At 34.4% G+C, this 20,213-nt stretch overlaps 1 protein-coding gene across 1 annotated transcript; it reads right to left on the bottom strand.

Moving 5' to 3' along the window:
* Window positions 1-5,953: 5,953 nt before the first annotated feature.
* On the bottom strand, window positions 5,954-12,790 carry LOC144251695 (uncharacterized). Its single transcript, XM_077794465.1, has 3 exons — window positions 12,757-12,790; window positions 6,637-7,841; window positions 5,954-6,049 (listed from the first exon to the last, which is right to left on the bottom strand). The coding sequence occupies exons 1-3, from the start codon at window positions 12,788-12,790 to the stop codon at window positions 5,954-5,956; spliced, it is 1,335 nt and encodes a 444-aa protein (XP_077650591.1).
* Window positions 12,791-20,213: the final 7,423 nt, after the last annotated feature.

Below are 20,213 nucleotides of genomic sequence, written 5' to 3'. Positions count from 1 at the left end.
AGGAAATTCCATGCCATTGTGGAGGATGGCATGGGAGTGGAAGAAAAAAAAAGAGCATCACATATGCAGGTGCAGGGGCAGTGACTAAAAGGTGTTATTTGACTCTGATTTTGCTGAGCTTTGAGGTAGGGCCTGTGATCTTTGGAGGCCCAGGGCACTAGTTCCTGCATCTGAATTTTGGACAGCTCCTGTCCCCACACTAATGACAGCTTTTTACTTCAAGACTGAAAGCAACATTTCATACATGGTGTCATCTTCATGCAACCAGAAAAACACCACCATGGCATGGCTTTCCAGCACGAGGCCTGCTCCAGGCAAGGTCATCAGATGCAAAGGTGGATGTTCCAGGAAATCGCCATCCATCTTTCATACAGAGGTGGCCCCGCAGTGGTCTGGCCATGACCACTGGAAGTGAAAGGGTAAAGTTTCTAAGCTGGAAAGCTTGAATGTAAAAGATTAGGTATTATTAAGTTCCTCTGTTACACCCAGATTCCTGAGATAGTTAAGACAACACCCTACTGGCCATTTAGCCTAGGGCCCTGTGCAGTTCATCACAGAGCCCAAACCAATCAGTTTGAATGTGTAACCCGCTTAGGAATGACCAATCACCCCCGCCTGACCTGTTCCCGCCAATGAATGTGCTAATCACGTCTCCCTTCTTGAGTGGGCACAGAGTCCCAGCGCGCTGGAACGGATCCCTAATAAACTTCCCCCTTGCGATTGCATGGAGTGAGTCTCTTGTGCGGTCTCTCCCTCCGACGCTCCGGTGCACCCCAACAGAGGTAGAGATGAGAGGCACAGAGAAAGATGACTCCAGCCCTGCATCTGTGGAGGGCCTAGCTTCTTACACCCAGCACGGCTCACTCCTGCAGCCCAGGAGACAAGCCTGCTCCCTTTGATAAACAAATTTAAGCTGACTTAGGGTTATTCTTTTACTTTAAACAAAGACCCCTACCTCATATAAATTTCCCATGGTCCTAAAACCAGATTCATTCAGTCAATGAAGCTGAGACCAGAGCTGAAATGGTCCTGATCCTGTTACAGGCTAAAGCTTGGATGTTGCCTGTCCCCCAGGGTCCCTATGTTGAAGACTCAGCTCTCAGAATGTCCCTGGGGAGGTGCAATACAGAGGCATGTCCTCTGGAGGGCTCTGCAGGTGATGGAGGCCCAGGCTTGTCCTTAATTAAAACAAGACAAAGCCCATACAAAGAAAGTGCCCTGTATACAGAAAACACTTCTATAAAAAAAAAAACCCACTGGGCAAAATCATATGCCCAGCTCCTAGCTGCAGGTCAGTACCTTCTTAAGTAAATGCTTTTTGACACTTATGAGTTGACTAGCTCTCTAAGTGTTCCTTTAAGCAGCTCTGGCAAGTACCCAAAGTTTCATTAAGGGGCTTCCCATGTGCAGAAGTGTCTTTTGGCTGTAATAACAAAGACATGGAACTTCTGAGAAGGCAGAGGGGACAGAGGCTTGTTGGTCCTGGGACCATGATTCTACTGTCACACACACAGAGTCACATGGAGGTTTTGGAAGGTAATAAGCAGAGAGAAGGGAGGGGACAAAGTTAGCTCACAGCAGTGACTTGTCATCACTGAGTCCCCAGCACTCAGCAAAAAAACAGGTGGTGTAGGCAGGTTCCCAACATGCTTGAGTGCCTTGTCACTCATTCATGCTCTGTGGACAAAAATAATGACAGTCTCTGCCTCTTAGAATTAACAAGGAAATTTAAAAAGTGATTGTGTTTGAAAAGCCCTTAGAAAGGTGACCATGCCCTTTTGTTACTTTAAACCCAAGACCCAAAGACCAAAAGACTCCATTAGCCTGAGTTCTCCAATCACTCTGCAGGCTGTGGGCCTGCCCTGCAGCAGGTGGCCAATGCCAGATCTCTCTTAAGAGCTGTGGAGAGAGACATTACAAGATCTGGAGGCTCAGCAAACAGCCTCAAAATGCACCCTTGACAACCACCTGTGCTCCTCTAATGAGGTTTTAGAAGGGTTTAAGAAGCTGGGATTATGAGAGTCAGAAGACAGTGCCAGGAAGACCAAGGAGCTGTTGATCTTTATGAGGATCTCAACATCCAGGACACATAACAGTGAGGTGTCTCAGAGGGCACACTTTATGTGACTCCGTGACATAATATATTTATCCACTGAAGTAACTTGGAGGGGTGGGGATAGTTTGGACTAGCAGGGATGGGGGCGTGGAGAGGAGCTGAGTCTCTAGAGGGTGATGTGGAGGAACATTGAACAGGTAAGACACCTTGCTGTGGCTGATGGGGGACAACCAATGGGACTGTGAAGCTAAGGAAGCACATGCCACATGCACACCCAACTGGTGACAAGGAAAGAGTTGCCAGGAAGACACTGATGTTAACCGCCTGGTTGATGTTCTGTATGGTCAATCCAGATGCCAGCTCTGGGAGGCTGAGCCAAGTGTCCATAGAACCCATGTTTCTTTGAAACTTCCAGGGAATTGAGTATTATTTCAAATCAAGTGTTTAGGAAAAACTATGGATGGTGTGGCTTCCTGTTCCTCAGTCAGAAACACATCCACCTCAGTCCATCAAGAGCCACCCACATCTGCGACCTCTTCAGCCAAATCAGGAAGCCGGAGCACCTTTCTCTCTCCCTTTCTCTTTCCCTTTCTCCTTTCCCTGGATTTCCTGCCTTGACGGTGTGCAGGAGCCATGAACTACACACATTTAACTCCACCAATGGTGTCGCTCTCCTTCCCAGGCTTGATCTCCATCCTGAGCTCTCCCTGTTTCCCTTGCAACACTAGATACTCATGTGGGGCTGATTTGCTATCATGCCTGCAGAACCCCCAGCCCCTCCAGCAGGGTAAAAGGAGCTCTGCATAGAGCCTACCCACATGCCCAAGCACAAAGCCTACATCAAAGGTTTGCATTGGGCTCTGTTGTGATTTTAGTATGTGACCAAGCCACTTGTTCTGGGCAGTTTGTATTCAGGACATATTTGTCTTCAGGGTGTTTCACTCTCTAACTCTGTGCATCATTAATCTTTTAAAATGAGAAACTTTAAGAGCCCAACCCCATCATGTTAAAATCTCCATATGTGAGCTACATATTACTCAGTCTCATTCAAACAGAAGTATCTGCAGCAAAGTCAGTAAACGGAACAGGAAAACCATCCTAGAATACATGTAGATCCTGACATGGTACTCACCTCCTCCATAAGCACTGTGAGAAGAGCTGGGCACACACAGCTATTCACACTTATCCTCTAATCCAGAATAAAACCCTTAATCAATACGGCATTTGCTCCTGGAAAATAACCAAATATGTGAGGCAGCTACTTTATATAAAAAAAGAGAGTTTTACTTACCTTGCAGTTTGGAGGCTAGAAGTCCCACCAGCATGGCCTAGATGCTTCCAAGGGCCCTGTGGCTGCATTTCATCATGGCAGGAGCTTTCTTTCATTCCTGGGTCTTTGGCCTACCCCCTACTTATACAGCCACTAGGATCCAATCACGGGGACTTCACCCTGATGACCTACCTAATGCAGCCACTTTTAAAAGGTCCTACTTCTGGACACCTCAACCAGATCCAATCTTTACCTCTCCATACCACTGGTATAAGATTTGTGGTGTTAAACTGTATGATTTGGGGGCAATACATGAATTGAGGCCACAGCAACTTGTTTGCTGTGTCACTTTGCTAATTAGCAGTGAAAAGTGACACCCAAATAGAAAAAGTATAATTAAATTGGTATAAATATGTCTATATTAGAAAGTGTACAATGTCCCCAGACCTTGTTCTTAGTCATATATTATTGTAAACTCAGTTCTTCATGAATTATATGTAATATTAATAAAATTGTGAATGATATTCAATATGATTTTTGTATGGATTCCATGTATAAGAAGCCTTTGCCCTATTGTAGCTGGTAAGCCAACATTTAATGATAAGAAACTTAATCTTTACATACAACCTTATCAGTTTACCTCTTACTAATTGGTCCACAGAAAATAAGACTATGAATCATAGCTCATTGATTATTTTGTCATAAGTATAAGGCCTCACTCAACCTTGATTGCAGGTCCATTTCTCTGATTCCTGCCCTGAAATAACACTACCTATAAAATAACAGTGATGTCAGAATTTACTAATGTACATGAAAACACTGATCATTGACCTCATTCACAGAAAAATGAAATGTTTCCAATGAGGCTGAAGTCTAGAAGGCCATTATGCACACACAAGAAAGATAAAGTTCTTCTCTCCTGCAAGAGCTACCTTTAAGTTTGTGGGAATTCAGTCTATTCAAATCACTAGGAAATGTTAAAAAGTGTTAAAAAATTAAAATGTTAAAATTTTAATTCAAGATATGAAAATCTGGGGCTTATTTTCCTATATCTATGTCCTTATTATAACTCTTAATTTCAGCATAAATACAAACAGAAAAAAATATAATGATCTGGCTTATGCGAATTATATTCCACTTTAAGTTTGATTAAAATGTGTAAAAGAATTAAGAGATGCTAGAGTATTATTTGCTCAATAGTATGTTTTACTATTATATAAAATATTTAGTCAAGTGGAACACTGTGATGTCTGTCATTTAACAACAGGATAAAATATATAAGTGTTAACATATAAACAAATATTCAGTTATAAAGACATATTGAATACATAAGGTAAATATAGGTAAAAAAAATGCACTATAAATTGGGCATGATAGTCCATGCTTGTAATCCAAGAAAATTGGGAAACTGAGTAGTTTCAGAAGTTTAAACTCAGCCTCAGCAACTTAGTGTGGTTTCAAGCAACTTAGCAAGACAGTCTCAAAATTTGAAAAAGTGGAGAGAGGGCTTAGGAATGTGGCTCAGTGTTTAAAAATCTCTAAATATAAACTGAAATACAAAAAAAAAATACAGTTTAAAATGTTACAATTCAGTGTTAAACGTCAAAAAATAGATTTTATATAATTATTTTCTACAGTATTAAAAAATGAAAATAGTACTTTTTGATTTAGAAAACAAAAATTATATGCTTTCAAAGATGACGTTTCTGCACTATCCATGTATGATATTTGTGACTGATATTTCTACCAAATAACTTGATAATGCTTAAAAAATTTAAGCAAAAGTTAAAGACAACTACTTATTTTCTATATTTAAATGAGTAATGTCTTTTACTGATCCTCATATACATCAAGGTGTAATGTATAGACAATGACTTTATTATACTCTCACATTTGTCAAAGTGTTTATTATAAATGTTTCATTTTTATATAAGGCATACATTTTGGACAAAATCTGTTCAATGTTCACTATTGGTATGAGTTTTCAGATGTTCAATGAATTTAAAATTTGAATAAGTTTTCAAAATATTATTTAACTATTTAGGGTTTCGGGGCACAATGAATTCTCCAAAAATCAGTAGTGTTTAAGAAACATGTGGTTATGAAATGATTTTTTTTCCATTTGTATTCTCTCTAACCAGTATGTATCCACAGGTGCTGAGTATTGGTGAATAAATTTTGGAGGCATTGTCACATTGTCAATTTTCACATTTTAAAACTTTTTCTCTTCTATGGTTATTTTGGCGAGGATTAAATGTTGACTCTTTCTTAGAGGAATGGTACAATGGTCTCATTTGTAAAGCTTCTCTCCAGTGTGTTTTCTCTGATGTCTAGTAATGTATGATATATAATTTAAAATGTTTCTACATTCTCTACATTTATGTCTTCTTTCCAGAATAAATAGCTTAGTGGTGAAAAAGAATTGATTTCTTATTAAAAGCTTTGCTACATTATTTTCATTTGTAGAGGTTCTTTTCTGTTTAAATTCTGTTTTAAATGAGGTTTAGTTTTTCTTTAAAAGTATTATCACTTTATTTACATTTTACATTCACCAGGGTGTCTTCTGCTGTGGTGAATAAAGTTTTATTTTTTATTAAAACTTTTGCCACTTACTCACATTTGTAAGGCTATTCTTCAGTGTGAGTTCTGCTGTGGTGAATATGGCCTGTTTTATGGCTAAAAGCTTTGCCACATTCCTTACATTTGTAGGGCTTTTCTCCAGTGTGAATTCTGTTGTGGCAATAAGGGTTTATATTTGAGTAAAAACTTTTGTCACATACTTTGCATTTGTGAGGCTTCTCTCCAGTTTGAGTTCTGCTGTGGCAAATAAGGTGTGATTTTCAACTGAAAGCTTTGCCACATTCTTTACAATTGTAGGGCTTCTCTCCAGTGTGAGTTCCTCTGTGGCAAATATGATCTATTTTTTTGACTGAAAGCGTTTCCACATTCTTTACATTTGTAGGGCTTCTATCCAGTGTGAGTTCTACTGTGGTGAATAAGGTCTATTTTTTGACTGAAAGCTTTGCCACATTCTTTACATTTGTAGGGCTACTCTCCAGTGTGAGATCTTCTGTGGCAAATAAGGTTTGATTTTTACTGAAAGCTTTGCCACATTTTTTACATTTGTAAGATTCTCTCCAGTGTGAGTTCTGCTTTGGCAAATAAGGTATGATTTTTGACTGTAAGTTTTGCCACATTCTTTACATTTCTAGGACTTCTCTCCAGTGTGATTTCTGCTGTGCCTAAACAGGTCTGGTTTTCGACTAAAAACTTGGCCACATTCTTTATAGTTATAGGGCTTCTCTCCAATGTGAGTTCTGCTGTGATAAATAAGGCGTGATTTTTGACTGTAAGCTTTGCCACAATCTTTACATTTGTAGGGCTTCTCTCCAGTGTGAGTTCTACTGTGGCAAATAAGGTGTGATTTTTGACTGAAAGCTTTGCTACAATTTTTACATTTGTAGGGCTTCTCTCCAGTGTGAGTTCTACTGTGGCAAATAAGGTGTGATTTTCGACTGAAAGCTTTGCTACAATTTTTACATTTGTAGGGCTTCTCTCCAGTGTGAGTTCTACTGTGGCAAATAAGGTGTGATTTTTTACTGTAAGCTTTGCCACATTCTTTACATTTGTAGGGCTTCTCTCCAGTGTGAGTTCTACTGTGGAAAATAAGGCATGATTTTTTACTGTAAGCTTTGCCACATTCTTTACATTTGTAGGGCTTCTCTCCAGTGTGAGTTCTACTGTGGCAAATAAGGCATGATTTTTGACTAAAAGCTTTGCCACATTCTTTACATTTGTAGGGCTTCTCTCCAGTGTGAGTTCTGCTGTGGCGAATAAGGTGTGATTTTTGACTGAAAGCTTTGCCACATTCTTTGCATTTGTAGGGCTTCTCTCCAGTGTGAGTTCTACTGTGGCAAATAAGACTTGATTTTTTACTGAAAGCTTTGCCACATTCTTTACATTTGTAAGGCTTCTCTCCAGTGTGAGTTCTACTGTGGCAAATAAGGCATGATTTTTGACTGAAAGCTTTGCCACATTCTTTACATTTGTAGGGCTTCTCTCCAGTGTGTGTTCTGCTGTGGTGATTAAGGTGTGATTTTTTACTGAAAGCTTTGCCACATTCTTTACATATGTAGGGCTTCCCTCCAGTGTGAGTTCTACTGTGGCAAATAAGGTGTGATTTTTTACTGAAAGCTTTTCCACATTCTTTACATATGTACGGCATCTCTCCAGTGTGGTTTCTTCTGTGGTGAATAAGACCTATTATTTTACTAAAAGCTTTGTCACATTGTTTATATTTGTAGGGCTTCTCTCCAGTATAAATTCTCTGGTGGTAAACAAGGTCTGAATTTTTATATGACTTCTGTTGTTCACTCTCACTTGTAGTTTTCCATATTTTCTTTTGTTGTAAATAGTCAATATTACAACTTCTATATTTTACACTTATCACTTTGTGAAATATATGTTTTATGCCCTTTTCTGGTGAATATTCTTGGGTATCTTGAGGAGTCAGAGCTGAAATAAACAAAAATTTAAAATAAAACTATCTACTAGAGTGGGATAAATATACTCTGCATACATAACATGAAATTAAGGTAAAATAAATACAGCAGGAGTGTAGCAGATTAGTAGGTTCAAAGTCATCATAAATTCAAAATTATATCAGTTCAACAAAAATGTATAGACACAATTACCTTGAGAATATTACCCAAATTATTGTAGAGACCACAGTATCCAAGAGGAGTACATCATTAAGAAGAGTAATATAATAAAGAGAAGGAAAGTATGTTACTTTTATCATCCACAGCCTTTTGTCTTCCATAAGATAGCATTACATATTTAGGAAATATCTACCAGCTACCTTCACTCTCAGTAGAATAAGAAAAATGTAAAACATATACAAACATTTATGGCTTTTTCAAAGAGTGTCCGAAAACTAGTTTTTTTCTACCATGACATAGAGATGTGAAAATAACTAATAGATTTTGAGTGATAATACCACAAATAGTCAACAAGGGTAAAGAGGCTATGGACTCTTAACAAGAAATATGAACAAAAAATTACTAAGAAATATACGCACATATGTCTATAAAATTTTCCATAAAAACATTTCAAAGACTATAAAAACCTTGCATAGCCCATGCCATAATACTTGGGTTAAGTCAATACACGACAATCAAGTATAATAAATTGATTTTCATATTTTTAAATTCATGTGATATGACGATTTCTTTCATTGAGAAATACAACTTTGTTTATTTACTAAATATATCATGGTATTTTATACTATATATAAAAGGTAAAATGACTAAACAGAATGAATTAACACAATCATTATTTCATATTATTAGTTTTGTTCTTACAAGGTATTGTATTCTTTCTACTAGTATTTATGAAGAACATAATACACTCACCATTTGGTAAAACAAAACTCTTTTTTTTTTAATATTTATTTTTTAGTTTTCGACAGACACAACATCTTTGTTTATATGTGGTGCTGAGGATCGAACCTGGGCCACACGCATGCCAGGCGAGCGCGCTACCGCTTGAGCCACATCCCCAGCCCGGTAAAACAACACTCTTGACCCTCTTATGCTCAATAAAATAAAAATATGGAGACTTTGACTATAATATGAATCCTACACAAAACACAGTACCTGGTGAGCACAATTTTACTCACTAAATTTCTGACTTCCACATGTGAATCAAATGCTCCTGCAACTTAATCTCTGCCTGCCACATTTCACTTAATGCAAAGTCCTGCATGTATTTCTTAAAAAACTTTATGAGACAAAATATTTTTATAACTAAATAATAATAGTATATAAGTATAATATTTTTACTCATTTGATCATTGATGGGCACATAAATTGAGTCCCTAGCTTTAACCCTGAGAACAATGTTTGCACTAAATATAAAAGCAGAGGTATCTCTTCAATTTTCTGATTTAATTGTTCATGCATACATATTTAGTACTGGCATTTCTGGATCTTTAGGTCATCCAACTTTTAATTTTTCATGTATGGTGCTTGAGATTAAGCCCCCAAATTCTATATCACTGAACTACAACACAATTCTTTTTAAAATTGTTTGAATCATGCTGTTTCTAAATTTCTGTGACTTCCTTCTAACATGAAGTACTTTTGCATGGCCTCCCAATTAGCAAATATTGCAAGGATACAGCACTGTTCTTGCATATTTTTATTTATTTAAAAGTTTTTATACTTTTCCCCCCAAATGGACTATATAATCTACTGTTGGCTTCTTTAATGAACAAATAAACAATAATACAGCAAATATAAACAAAGAGAAGCATGGTTTAATCCAAGTAACAAAAGAAGAAAAAAAAACATTAAGAACTGAACATTAGGATACTGACAGTTACGAATTACTCAAAGAACACTAAATAACTACTTAAAGAAAGTTTAGAGAGTAAAATTGAGGCAAAAAAATATTAATGTAATTAAGCACAAATTTTGTATGTAAATAGTTTTTTAAAAATAAATGACAGGGGGATTCCTAGTGTGCAAAGCTGAAATTCTATCAATATGGTAGAGGCTTATCAAGCAGGACCAAGGTTAAGACAAGCCTAAGCAACTTGTTAAATACTGTAAAAATTAAAAACCTATAGGATATATAAAGGGAAGTTATATATATAGATATATGTAAAGGGAAGTGTGAAAAGAATCCAAGCATGCCACAATAAAAAGCAATGATCCAGAAATTAAATCATTAATCAAAATAGAAAAAAAATAAGAAATATAGAAAACAACTTACAAAGTAGAAGTATAATGAGCTATTCACTTCAAAATATTTATGACTATTAATGCATTATTGCAAGTCACAAAACAAAAGAAAAAAATGACTAACAGAATTGAATCTAAAAAAAAAAAAAAAAACAAAGAACAAAACTGCCAAGTCAGTTCCAGCAGAGAGCATGGAAAGAAACCAAGCATGATCTGCTCCTAGAAGCCCTATTTATTTAAAAATGGATGATGCCCCTGCCTTTACATCTCATCCTTTTGCACAATTTTTAATCAATGAGATATAGTTTTAAATAATGAAATTTCTCATAATCCTTTTGGACAAGCTTTTGTTGAGTGAGCAAATTGTATCCTTATAATTGCCTTTTATAACAGAGACAAATAAAGATCTAGCATCTCTCATATTAATATACATTAAATATTGTTTTATTTACAGTTATTGTGCTCAATATACAACATAAAGTTAATACTCAAAATTGGTCATCTGCATTAAATAGATATTTTATTCTGAAACAGCCATTACCAAAAAAAATGTATGTAATACATAAGATTCCACCTGACCAGCATGACAAGATCCTATGCCTTTGATCACCTGGGGAAAAGCATGGACTGCTACACTTATGCCAACATTTCCTGTTTGGACTCTAGCTTGGTTTATGAAATATTGCAATTATAAACATACATCAGAGACTTCACAAGCTGATTTGTAAGTTTCATTTAACCCTGAAAGAGAGGAGTCCCTTCAAAGAAAAGAATAATCATTCTCCTCAAAAGAGGAGAAACATTAAAAGAGGAACCCAGGATACTATAATTCCAGTTACTTGGGGGGATATAAAACCATTAACAGCCTCAGCTCAAAAGGTGTTGGCTCAAATAGGTTAGAATGTACTCTGGATAACTTAGTTACTGCTTTGATTGCTAAACTCACACAAAACTCTGTAAATGTTTTGGTCTAATAACAATGTTGGTCTGTTTTTGTACACCAGCTGTGGGAAATTCAGTACTGTCAGATCCTGGACTTCTACAATCCTTTACAATATCTTGACTCACTTGAATGAAATTGTTATATACCTGAAAAAATTTCTCATGATATTAATTGTTGTCTTAACAGAATAACTGTGTCCTTATCATCCACATAGTATTTAATAGGTTACCGTCCTGTGCAATTTGTTTATAAAAGATCTATTCCTCTTGATAAAAACTGTGATAATTCAGTGAACCTTCTCTCTATGACAGAATTTGATGCTTTGACATTCTCCTTAGAGGGTTTCCCTGGACTAGCTCTATGGGCTTACAAAACTACTATGAATCTCGCCTATGCTATTATAAAAAGTATTAGCCATGCCTCCATGGCTGTTAATATGCTTAAAGAACAAAAACAACATTGTCAAGCCATACTTGACATTCATGCTGCAATTGATTGCCTGGTATTGTTACATCATAATGGATATCAGAAGTTTAATAACATGTGTTCTTTCAATTTAAGTGATAATAGTAATTTTATTTCAAAAGAGTTAGATTACATTAAAGATATCATTAATAAGGCCCAACAAGATGATTGATGTTTAGACTTGTTGGATTGGATAATTTCATGTTTACTCAATTTCATCTGGGTCAAAAAATATTCATACGTGGATGTTTACAGATGTTGGCACTTGCTGTTGTCTATGGCTGCCTTATTTTTTGCCCCCACCAGCATTAAGAAGATAAGTAATATTATTTATTCAAAAGACCTTAAAAAAGGAGGGGAGGCTGTAGGTATTCTGACTTGGAAATAGACAGGAAAGTGTGGGGGTGATGATAACTGGCACCCTGAGTTCCACAATAGTAATGCCTAGCAGTTTCTCCCTGAAGCCATTAAGACATCTCTACAGGGGCACTATCTAGTTTCTGTGGTAATATCCTTAGGGAGAAGGGGCTCTATGTTTGTAGTAACTGTACCTTATCTTGGTTAGCTAGCACTTGGGGTTAAAATAACACTAGGATAGAATGTAGTCATGGTAAAAGAAGCTATGTAATTTTGGGGTATACTATGTGCAGCCATGAAGAGGAGTGGCCAGTTTTTTTTTTTCTTTTTTCCTTTTCACTGTAAGTGTGTCTCTCTCTTCTGTTTGCTTCTTTACAGGTTTCCTCACAAGATTTGTAACAGATCATGCTGGCCCTCAGAACAAAAGGTAAGTTTTGGTGGTTAATCTGAATTAACTGGGACATTAGTAAAGAAGAAAACAGAGGACTACAAAGAATTTGAAAATGTAATAAATGTAGGGCAGGATGTGTTCAATGATTACAATCAAAAGAAATAAAGCTAAGCTCTGAAAATTTTTTCTGCTGAATAACTACTTTGCCAACATTTTTTAGTTTGGTTTTCTCCATTTGAATGTCTCAACTGTGTCCCCTGCTATGTGTAGGCTACAATAGTTTACATCACTAAATTATGCTAGGTACTACTTACCTAAAGTGAAGGATGTATAACACACCAAGAAAGAGAGAGATTAAAGAGCAAAATAATATATATTAAAGAGTAAAATATATATACTAAAAATGCCCTTTTTCTTTGAAACACAAATCTGAAACTCATTCTTATTGAGAAGTTCCCAGAAGATACAACAGAAGTAAATTAAATAATAATTATTAATTAAAAAATTTTAAAGGGAAATTAAACTTACCGAGGAAGGCAAAGTTTCTATAGTTCTCTAACATCACATCTTTATATAAGTTTTTCTGAGCAGGCTGAAGGCATTCCCACTCCTCTTTAGTAAAATCAATGGCTATATCCCTGAATGTTAGCAGTACCTGAAATAAGAATAGATAAATAAATAACACATTGACCACATGAACATTTGCATAGTCTGTAAGGTAATTGAAGTTGAAATGAGAGTTAGTAGACTATCATGTAGGTGGTGTTTTGGAACACAGTGATACTATTATCTACTTCTACAGATAATAGGATTTAAGTCCAAAAAAGTATATATACTCTGCTTTTATGAAACACAATATACAACTCAGCATTACTACAAAAATATATATTTTGTAATTTTTTATATTATGATCTAAATTACACATATTGTTCAGATGAGAAAATTATAGTAATTAAGAAAGGGAATCCTCAAATTTTTATTGTACAACCACTAATCAGAGATTTACTAAAGTGTACAACCTTATTTGTTATTTCTCTGATAGTGCTGGCTGTTCTGAATATGTAGTGATATCTCTAGTAATTCCAATACCAATGGTATAAGAGAAATTTTGAAATATAACAAGGTAGACAGACCACTTAATGGAAATATTTAACAATGAATTTAAGTTCAAATATTTTATGGTATTTATGTATGCTATTAATTAAAAAATAGCAAAAACAATCCTGTTTGGATTTTCCTTTTTATAATTTTAACAATTTATAACATACAAAATAATATATACATATATATATAAAAACTTTGATTGATGTATATATTGTATGATGTTTATAATAGAATATTCATATAGCTTTTCAAACAAATGTAATTTGTTTTTTATTTTATTGGTTCTTTCTAGTTCTACCTGATAGTAAAATTTTTATGGCATTATGCAAGCATGTGATACATCTTATCCTAATTAAAATCCTGTTCTTGTTGGTGGCTATCATGGTAATATATATATAAAAGACATAATATATATGTCTTTAATATTTATATCCCCTTATCTTTTATTTATTTATTTATTGTTTACCTTTGTGCAACCTACTGATCTTTTTTCTTACCCTTCCTTGCTTTATGAGCTTTAGGTTTCACATATCAGCAAAAACTTTCAACTTTTGGTTTTAAGGAAATGGTTTGTTTTACTTAGCATAAAATCTCCAGATTCATCCATTTACTGACAAATGACATAAAGCCATTCTTCTTTATGGTTGATTCATAGTTTATTGTGTTCATAAGCAACAATTTTTTATCCTGTCATCACTGAATGGACTCATTCATCATTGAATGGTTGGCTTTATAGCTTAGCTATTGTGAATTGTGCTGCTATAAACATTAATGTAGCTGTGTCAATGTAATATGCTGATTTTATGTTCTTTGAATATATACTGTACAGTTGAAAAACTGGGTAAAATTGTGGTTCAATTTCTTTAACAATATCCATACAGGTTATTATGTTTCACTTAGATCTCCATACAGCTGCAAAAAAATATTGGAATTCATCCAAACCTGAGGTTGAAATAAAACATACAGAAAAAAAAAGTAAGGCATAAAATGACTAGAATTTATTATCAAATCATCCATCCAAATAAAAAGTAAATTTTATAAACTAAAAGTAAAGAAAAATCTTAAGCAAAAGAACAAAATTAGAAGCTATTAAAGATGAACACAGCACAGAAAGAGTTACCAATATCAATGTAATTGTAGTATCAAATGAGCCAGGTCTAGTGATGGACAACTGTAGTTCCAGTGACTGAGGAGGATTAAAAAAAAGAATCATAAATTCTAAGACAATAATATTGTTATATATATTGTATTGAACAACTTAGTGAGCACTTAGCAACTCAGCAAGACTCTGTCTCTAAATAAAATATAAAAAAAGGACTGAGGATGTGGCTTCATGGTTAAGCACCCCTGAGTTCAATCTTCAGTACAAATAAAAAAAAAAGCAGATACAATTTAAAAAGCACTAGCAAATTTGAAAATTCAACAAATAAAAGTTATATCAATTATGCAATATATAATTGCAAATATATGCATATATAATGATTTCTCACTTGATAGAAATACACTCTGGAAAACTTATCCTAAGAATCTTCAATTTTTCAATTCTCTGAGTGTAATGACAAGAATCTAGAAGGTATAGACTAGTACATGGCTAAGACATTTGCTCTATCCACTGTTGTACATAAAGTCTCCTGCTGACCAAACTACCATTATGCCACATGATTCATGTTATGAAGTTAAATCAATCATGGTAAACCTCACAATAAAATAAATGGTGGAACTACAGAAAACAACAACAACAAAACTCTTAATAAGTCTCTTGTTATTTAGGCAGTGATACATAATAGAGATTATAGTGCAGGGAAGAGAAAAAATGGCATTCATTTCAAAGAAAGATGCTAGGGTATTGGGAAAACAGTGTGATAATAAAATGCTATTTTATCCATTCATGCATAAAACATAACAACATATTTTGACACAATAAATGCTGAATATGTTATTAATAAATAATTCTGAAATACATAAGAAAGTACAAAGCTCAAAAGTTTTCATACAAAAGATAGGGTGCATATGGTGGTGCACACCTGAAACATCTTGTATTCTGGAGTCTAAGGCATGAAGTTGAAAATTTAAGGCCAACTGAAAAAATTAAGCAAACCCCATCTGGGAATAAAATTTAAAACAGATCTGAGAATATGCTCAGCAATAGGACACTTTGGTTGAATCCTTAATATGAAAAAAGAAAAAAAATATTTTATTTATTTTCAAAATTATACAATATAATAGGTTTAAACTTATGAATTACAAAATATTAATACAAAAAATCTATTCATTAAATGATTACATTAAAAGGTGAAAAAGTAACAAGGTAAAAAAACTAATTTCCTCACATATAATCAAATGCTTATAAGAAGAAAAAATAAAACATATTGCAAAAGAAAAACAGAATAAATTATTGAAGAGCCACTTTAAAAAGATATATCTAAGTGTTCAATAATTATAAAAACTCAAAATCTTTAGAAATTAGGTAACATTGAATAAAATCACATCATATAGATGAATTAAATAGTATTGATAAATATGTGGAATAAATACATTTACAAAAGAGAAAAATAATAACTTAAGCTTTTATTATCCATTTATAGAAACTGTTTTGTAATCAAATGTATATGATACACTCACACAAGAAACAGAGACTAAAATTACAGCAACTGTAAATGAGAATACAGCCATATTCCTCCAGAGTTGAAACCCAGGGGCATGGTAAAAGAGGAAGAAATAATTATTAAATTTTATAAAAAGTGAATTCTAGGAGCTAGAATTTTTGTAGATATATTATATCCAGTTTGACAAATACTATAAAATACAATGTATGTTTTATGCCGATGTCACATGAATATTGCATTTCATATGCAAGTATATTTTCAAAAGGAATATGCAGTATTTGAGAAAATTAAAAGTCAGAAAAGCACATAAAAGACTCAAATATTCAACATATTTACAAAGGATAAAACTATTATAAAAATGAACATTTTCCCAAGTTAACCTATAATAATAACTGGTCAAAATTTTACCATGATTTACTTTTTGTTAAAGAAGAAATCAAAGCAAAAACTTCTAAGATTTTCCTGGAAATTTAAATGTATATAAAATTAGCCAAGAACTCTCTCATATATAAGAGCAAATGTACTAGAGATCATTACCTGACACTAATACATGTTATAATATTACAACAGTGTAGTAATTTTAAGATAAAGAAATCACAATACAGAAAACAACATTGGGTAATTCATATGTATGCAAATATCTTTTATTGTTAAGTATTATAAGTATATAAATCAAAACATATCAATAAAATATCTAACGTGAGTGAATGCTACAATCCAACCTCAAGGTAGATGTTAGAATCATAGGCACAGATCACAAGTAGGGATTTGTGTGCAGAATGTGTGTGACACTGGAATTATACACAAGCATCCACCAAACAGCAGATATAAAGAGAGACAATTAAAAAAATAAAAATAAAAGCAGAATATAAGCCTACCTCCATTTATGAATACACCAAATAAATATTTACACCTGTTTTGAGTCCTTCTTAAAACTGTAAATGAATTAGAGGCACACACATTGGAAAACTGAAAAAAAATATATCTACCAAGGATGAGTAGAATGCACTTGAGCATTATTCCTGATTTGAGAAATATGCCATATTACTGGAACAAAATGGCCAAATCCAGTGTTAATATGAACAAAGGAAGATTGATTAGGGTTTGAAATATATTATTTAACTCTAAATTGCCTGTAGTTTGAATGCTAATTTATCTGTACACACAGAGGAAGGAATAAGATATACATAAGTATAAACTCCAGGGGGAAAAATAAGTGGTTTTCTATGGTCATGAAAGATCCATAGGCTTTATTCCATTAGACCAGAGTGGAAGAGGTGTTAAATCTTAAGGGAATCCCTTAATCTCTTAGAGGGATTTGCCTATATTCTCTAAAAATGCAAACAGCTGTTGCTGACAGTTCAACTTTTATCTAGACAGTACCAAAAAATTAACAGGGAAATACAGACCACCACTGAAAGCCAAAGTGGCAGTTTAGCACTTCCTGAGCTCTCTTGCCCAGCTCACTTAACTAATAACACCAGACCTAACCAATTCTTTCTGTAAGTAATTTGTCCCTATATTAACTTTTTCTATTCAATGGACTACATCTGAAACCTCAAAGCATTGAAAGCACTGGCAACTATGCAGGTGCAAATCTCCCTAGATCAAAAAAGAGTGGTTTCACATTGGTATACAAACATATTGTAATGGGCTAAAGTCTCAAATACCAGTGAAGAAAAATGGTTACAATCACAGATCCCTCTTTATTTGTAAAATAGGTGTACACCAATTTTTTTCCAGGGAGCATCAGGCACCCTAGAATCTAAAAAGTTTGCATCAGAATTTTAGTGCACCAGCCAAATATAAGATCTTCTGCAGCTTGAGCACAGCTGTTAAAATGGCTACTCTCAAAAAGTGGATTAGTAAGTAGTACTCCAATTATATGGATATGGAAGAAAGAAACACTCTGCTAGACTATAAAATTAGTGAAGACACTTTAAAAAATGGAAGTTGAGAGTTCTCTCAGTTACTTCTTTGAGAAAGTAAACCATCTACATCTATACAGCTCTTGAATGAGAAAAGCCCCAAGTACTGGTCTGGAGTTATGAGAGGCATTAGATATGCCAGCTGTGGGATGCTCATATTACATACTTCTGAAACACAATTCCAGGAAAATACCAGAGTAGAGAGTGAGAATGCTCTCATATACATTCCACAAAAGAAACTCTGAGCATAAAGACACTCTGACAGCTTGTCTGCCCTTGGAGACACAAAGGAAGAATAGAAACACATGATTTTGCCAAGATCAAGGGATTCTTCTTTACTTTTCAATCATGTAAAATGCTCATAAACAACAACAACAAAAAATTTTGCTTTTGATTTTTTTCTATGGTACTGGGGATTTGAAACAGGAGCATGTTAATTCTGGGATACATACCCAGCCATGTTTTAAAATTTTGAGACAGGTTTTTCTAATTATCTAATTGGTCTACCTAAGTTCCTGATGTTTACCTTGAAATTGCAATCTTACTGACTTAGGCACTTGAGTCTCTGGAATTAATATGCATGTATCATTGCACCCAGAAAGAAAAAAATGCTTTAAAAGTCTCATCCGGTTTTTTGGTATAACAATTGAAAATACCATGTTCATTTGAAATATAATATGGGTAAAGTAACTGATAATACTGCAAAAAAGTAACTGATAATACTGGGAAAGGAGGAAGTTGTCATTGAACAGGAAGCTAAAATTTTATATATAAATACAACTCACAATACTGGGGAACAAATTTAAAATCACACTTAGCAACTGTCTAAAATAAATAAAAAAGTACCAGGTATGAGGCTAAGTGGTATAGTACCTCAGGCTCAATCCACAATACCACAATCTCCAAAAAGAAGGAGAATGAATTCAGGAGGAACGAAAAACTGAGATATCTATAGAGTATCTCACCCCCTTCCTGGAGGAAAATTATACATGGAGTTGTGATTCTGATGATATCCCCACTCCAGAATCCACAAAAAAATCTGAGAAGATTCTGAAATGTTGCCACAAATGTTCTCAGATAGAACTTAAGGTAGGGGCTGAAGATATTCTATAGGATACTATAGGACTTATTAATATATGCTCCAGTTGACTGGCCAGTGGAGATTCATGGCTGACCTTTCTTAGAAGAAGACACAGGACAGCAGAAACTAAAGATTACACCAGGGTTTCTAGCCAACCATTGCCATTTCCCACCAGAGTCAGTGCAGCCAGTTTCAACCACACTCACCATCCAGTCTCAGGATTTCTCTGCACACTCATCATTTACTGTATTTGTAGGAACCAAGTGTCCTCCCTATAAATCACAAAGTACCTATACAGAAGAAAAAAATCAGGTTCACTGAACATAAGTGAGGGAGCCTAGAAATGGATGCACACACTGGCAGGCTTCACACCAGATGGTCAAAACTTGCTTCTCTTTACTGAATGTGTATGGATTGGACAATGCTTATATAAGGGCTCCTGATTGGACACAGCTTATGTCTTCATATGTTCAATCTGAGCCTAGTGAAGTTTTTTAGTGATTTGAGATAACCTCAAATCCACAAATAAATGATGTCACAATTGTAGCATCTTGTCTGTACATTTATTTATTTATTTTTTTCTTTTGAGGCTCTAGGAATTGAAATCCAGATCCTCAGGCTGCAGCTAATTTAAGACAAGGTATCCTTGGAGAAGTAAAATCCAGCCAATCCAGAAAAGCATTTGCATTTAATTTTGCATATGAGGCCTTTTGAATTTGTAGATTATATATATATATATATATATATATATATATATAATTCATGGATGGAAATAATACAATGACAATCCTGTAAAATTTCAGTTAACTTCTCTTGTATGGAAACAGTTTGAACATTAAAATTATATGATGTAGAAAGATAATTATTTTTTTAGAATACATATAAAATAGTAAAAATTGAATTTTATAGCATAACCCAAAATATCCACTATGAGAAAATTACCATTATGTTACTAAAATATTACTAATGAAGTATATGTATTTTTGAAACAGCACCCTCAAAACTATGTCGAGACTCCAGAAAACCTCAGTTCACAGAACCATATTTGAGAGTTATGCTTGTCCTGAGTTCAGGAAGATGAAGGACATGACCACTTCTTTTTATGCTACAGGTGAAAGATACATTTTTTTTTTAACCAATATTTCTCTTGAGTTACAAAAAAAAAAAAAAAAAAACTAGAGAGAAACTGTCCTGAGAGCAGGGAGATTTAACCAGAAAGTGTATGGTGTGTGTGTGTGTGTGTGTGTGTGTGTGTGTGTGTGTATG

This window comes from Urocitellus parryii, unplaced genomic scaffold (genome assembly GCF_045843805.1).
Source record: "Urocitellus parryii isolate mUroPar1 unplaced genomic scaffold, mUroPar1.hap1 Scaffold_146, whole genome shotgun sequence".
NCBI classification, from domain to species: domain Eukaryota; kingdom Metazoa; phylum Chordata; class Mammalia; order Rodentia; family Sciuridae; genus Urocitellus; species Urocitellus parryii.
The sequence above is the reverse complement of the archived record's forward strand: the minus strand, read 5'-3'. Positions and strand labels throughout refer to the sequence as shown.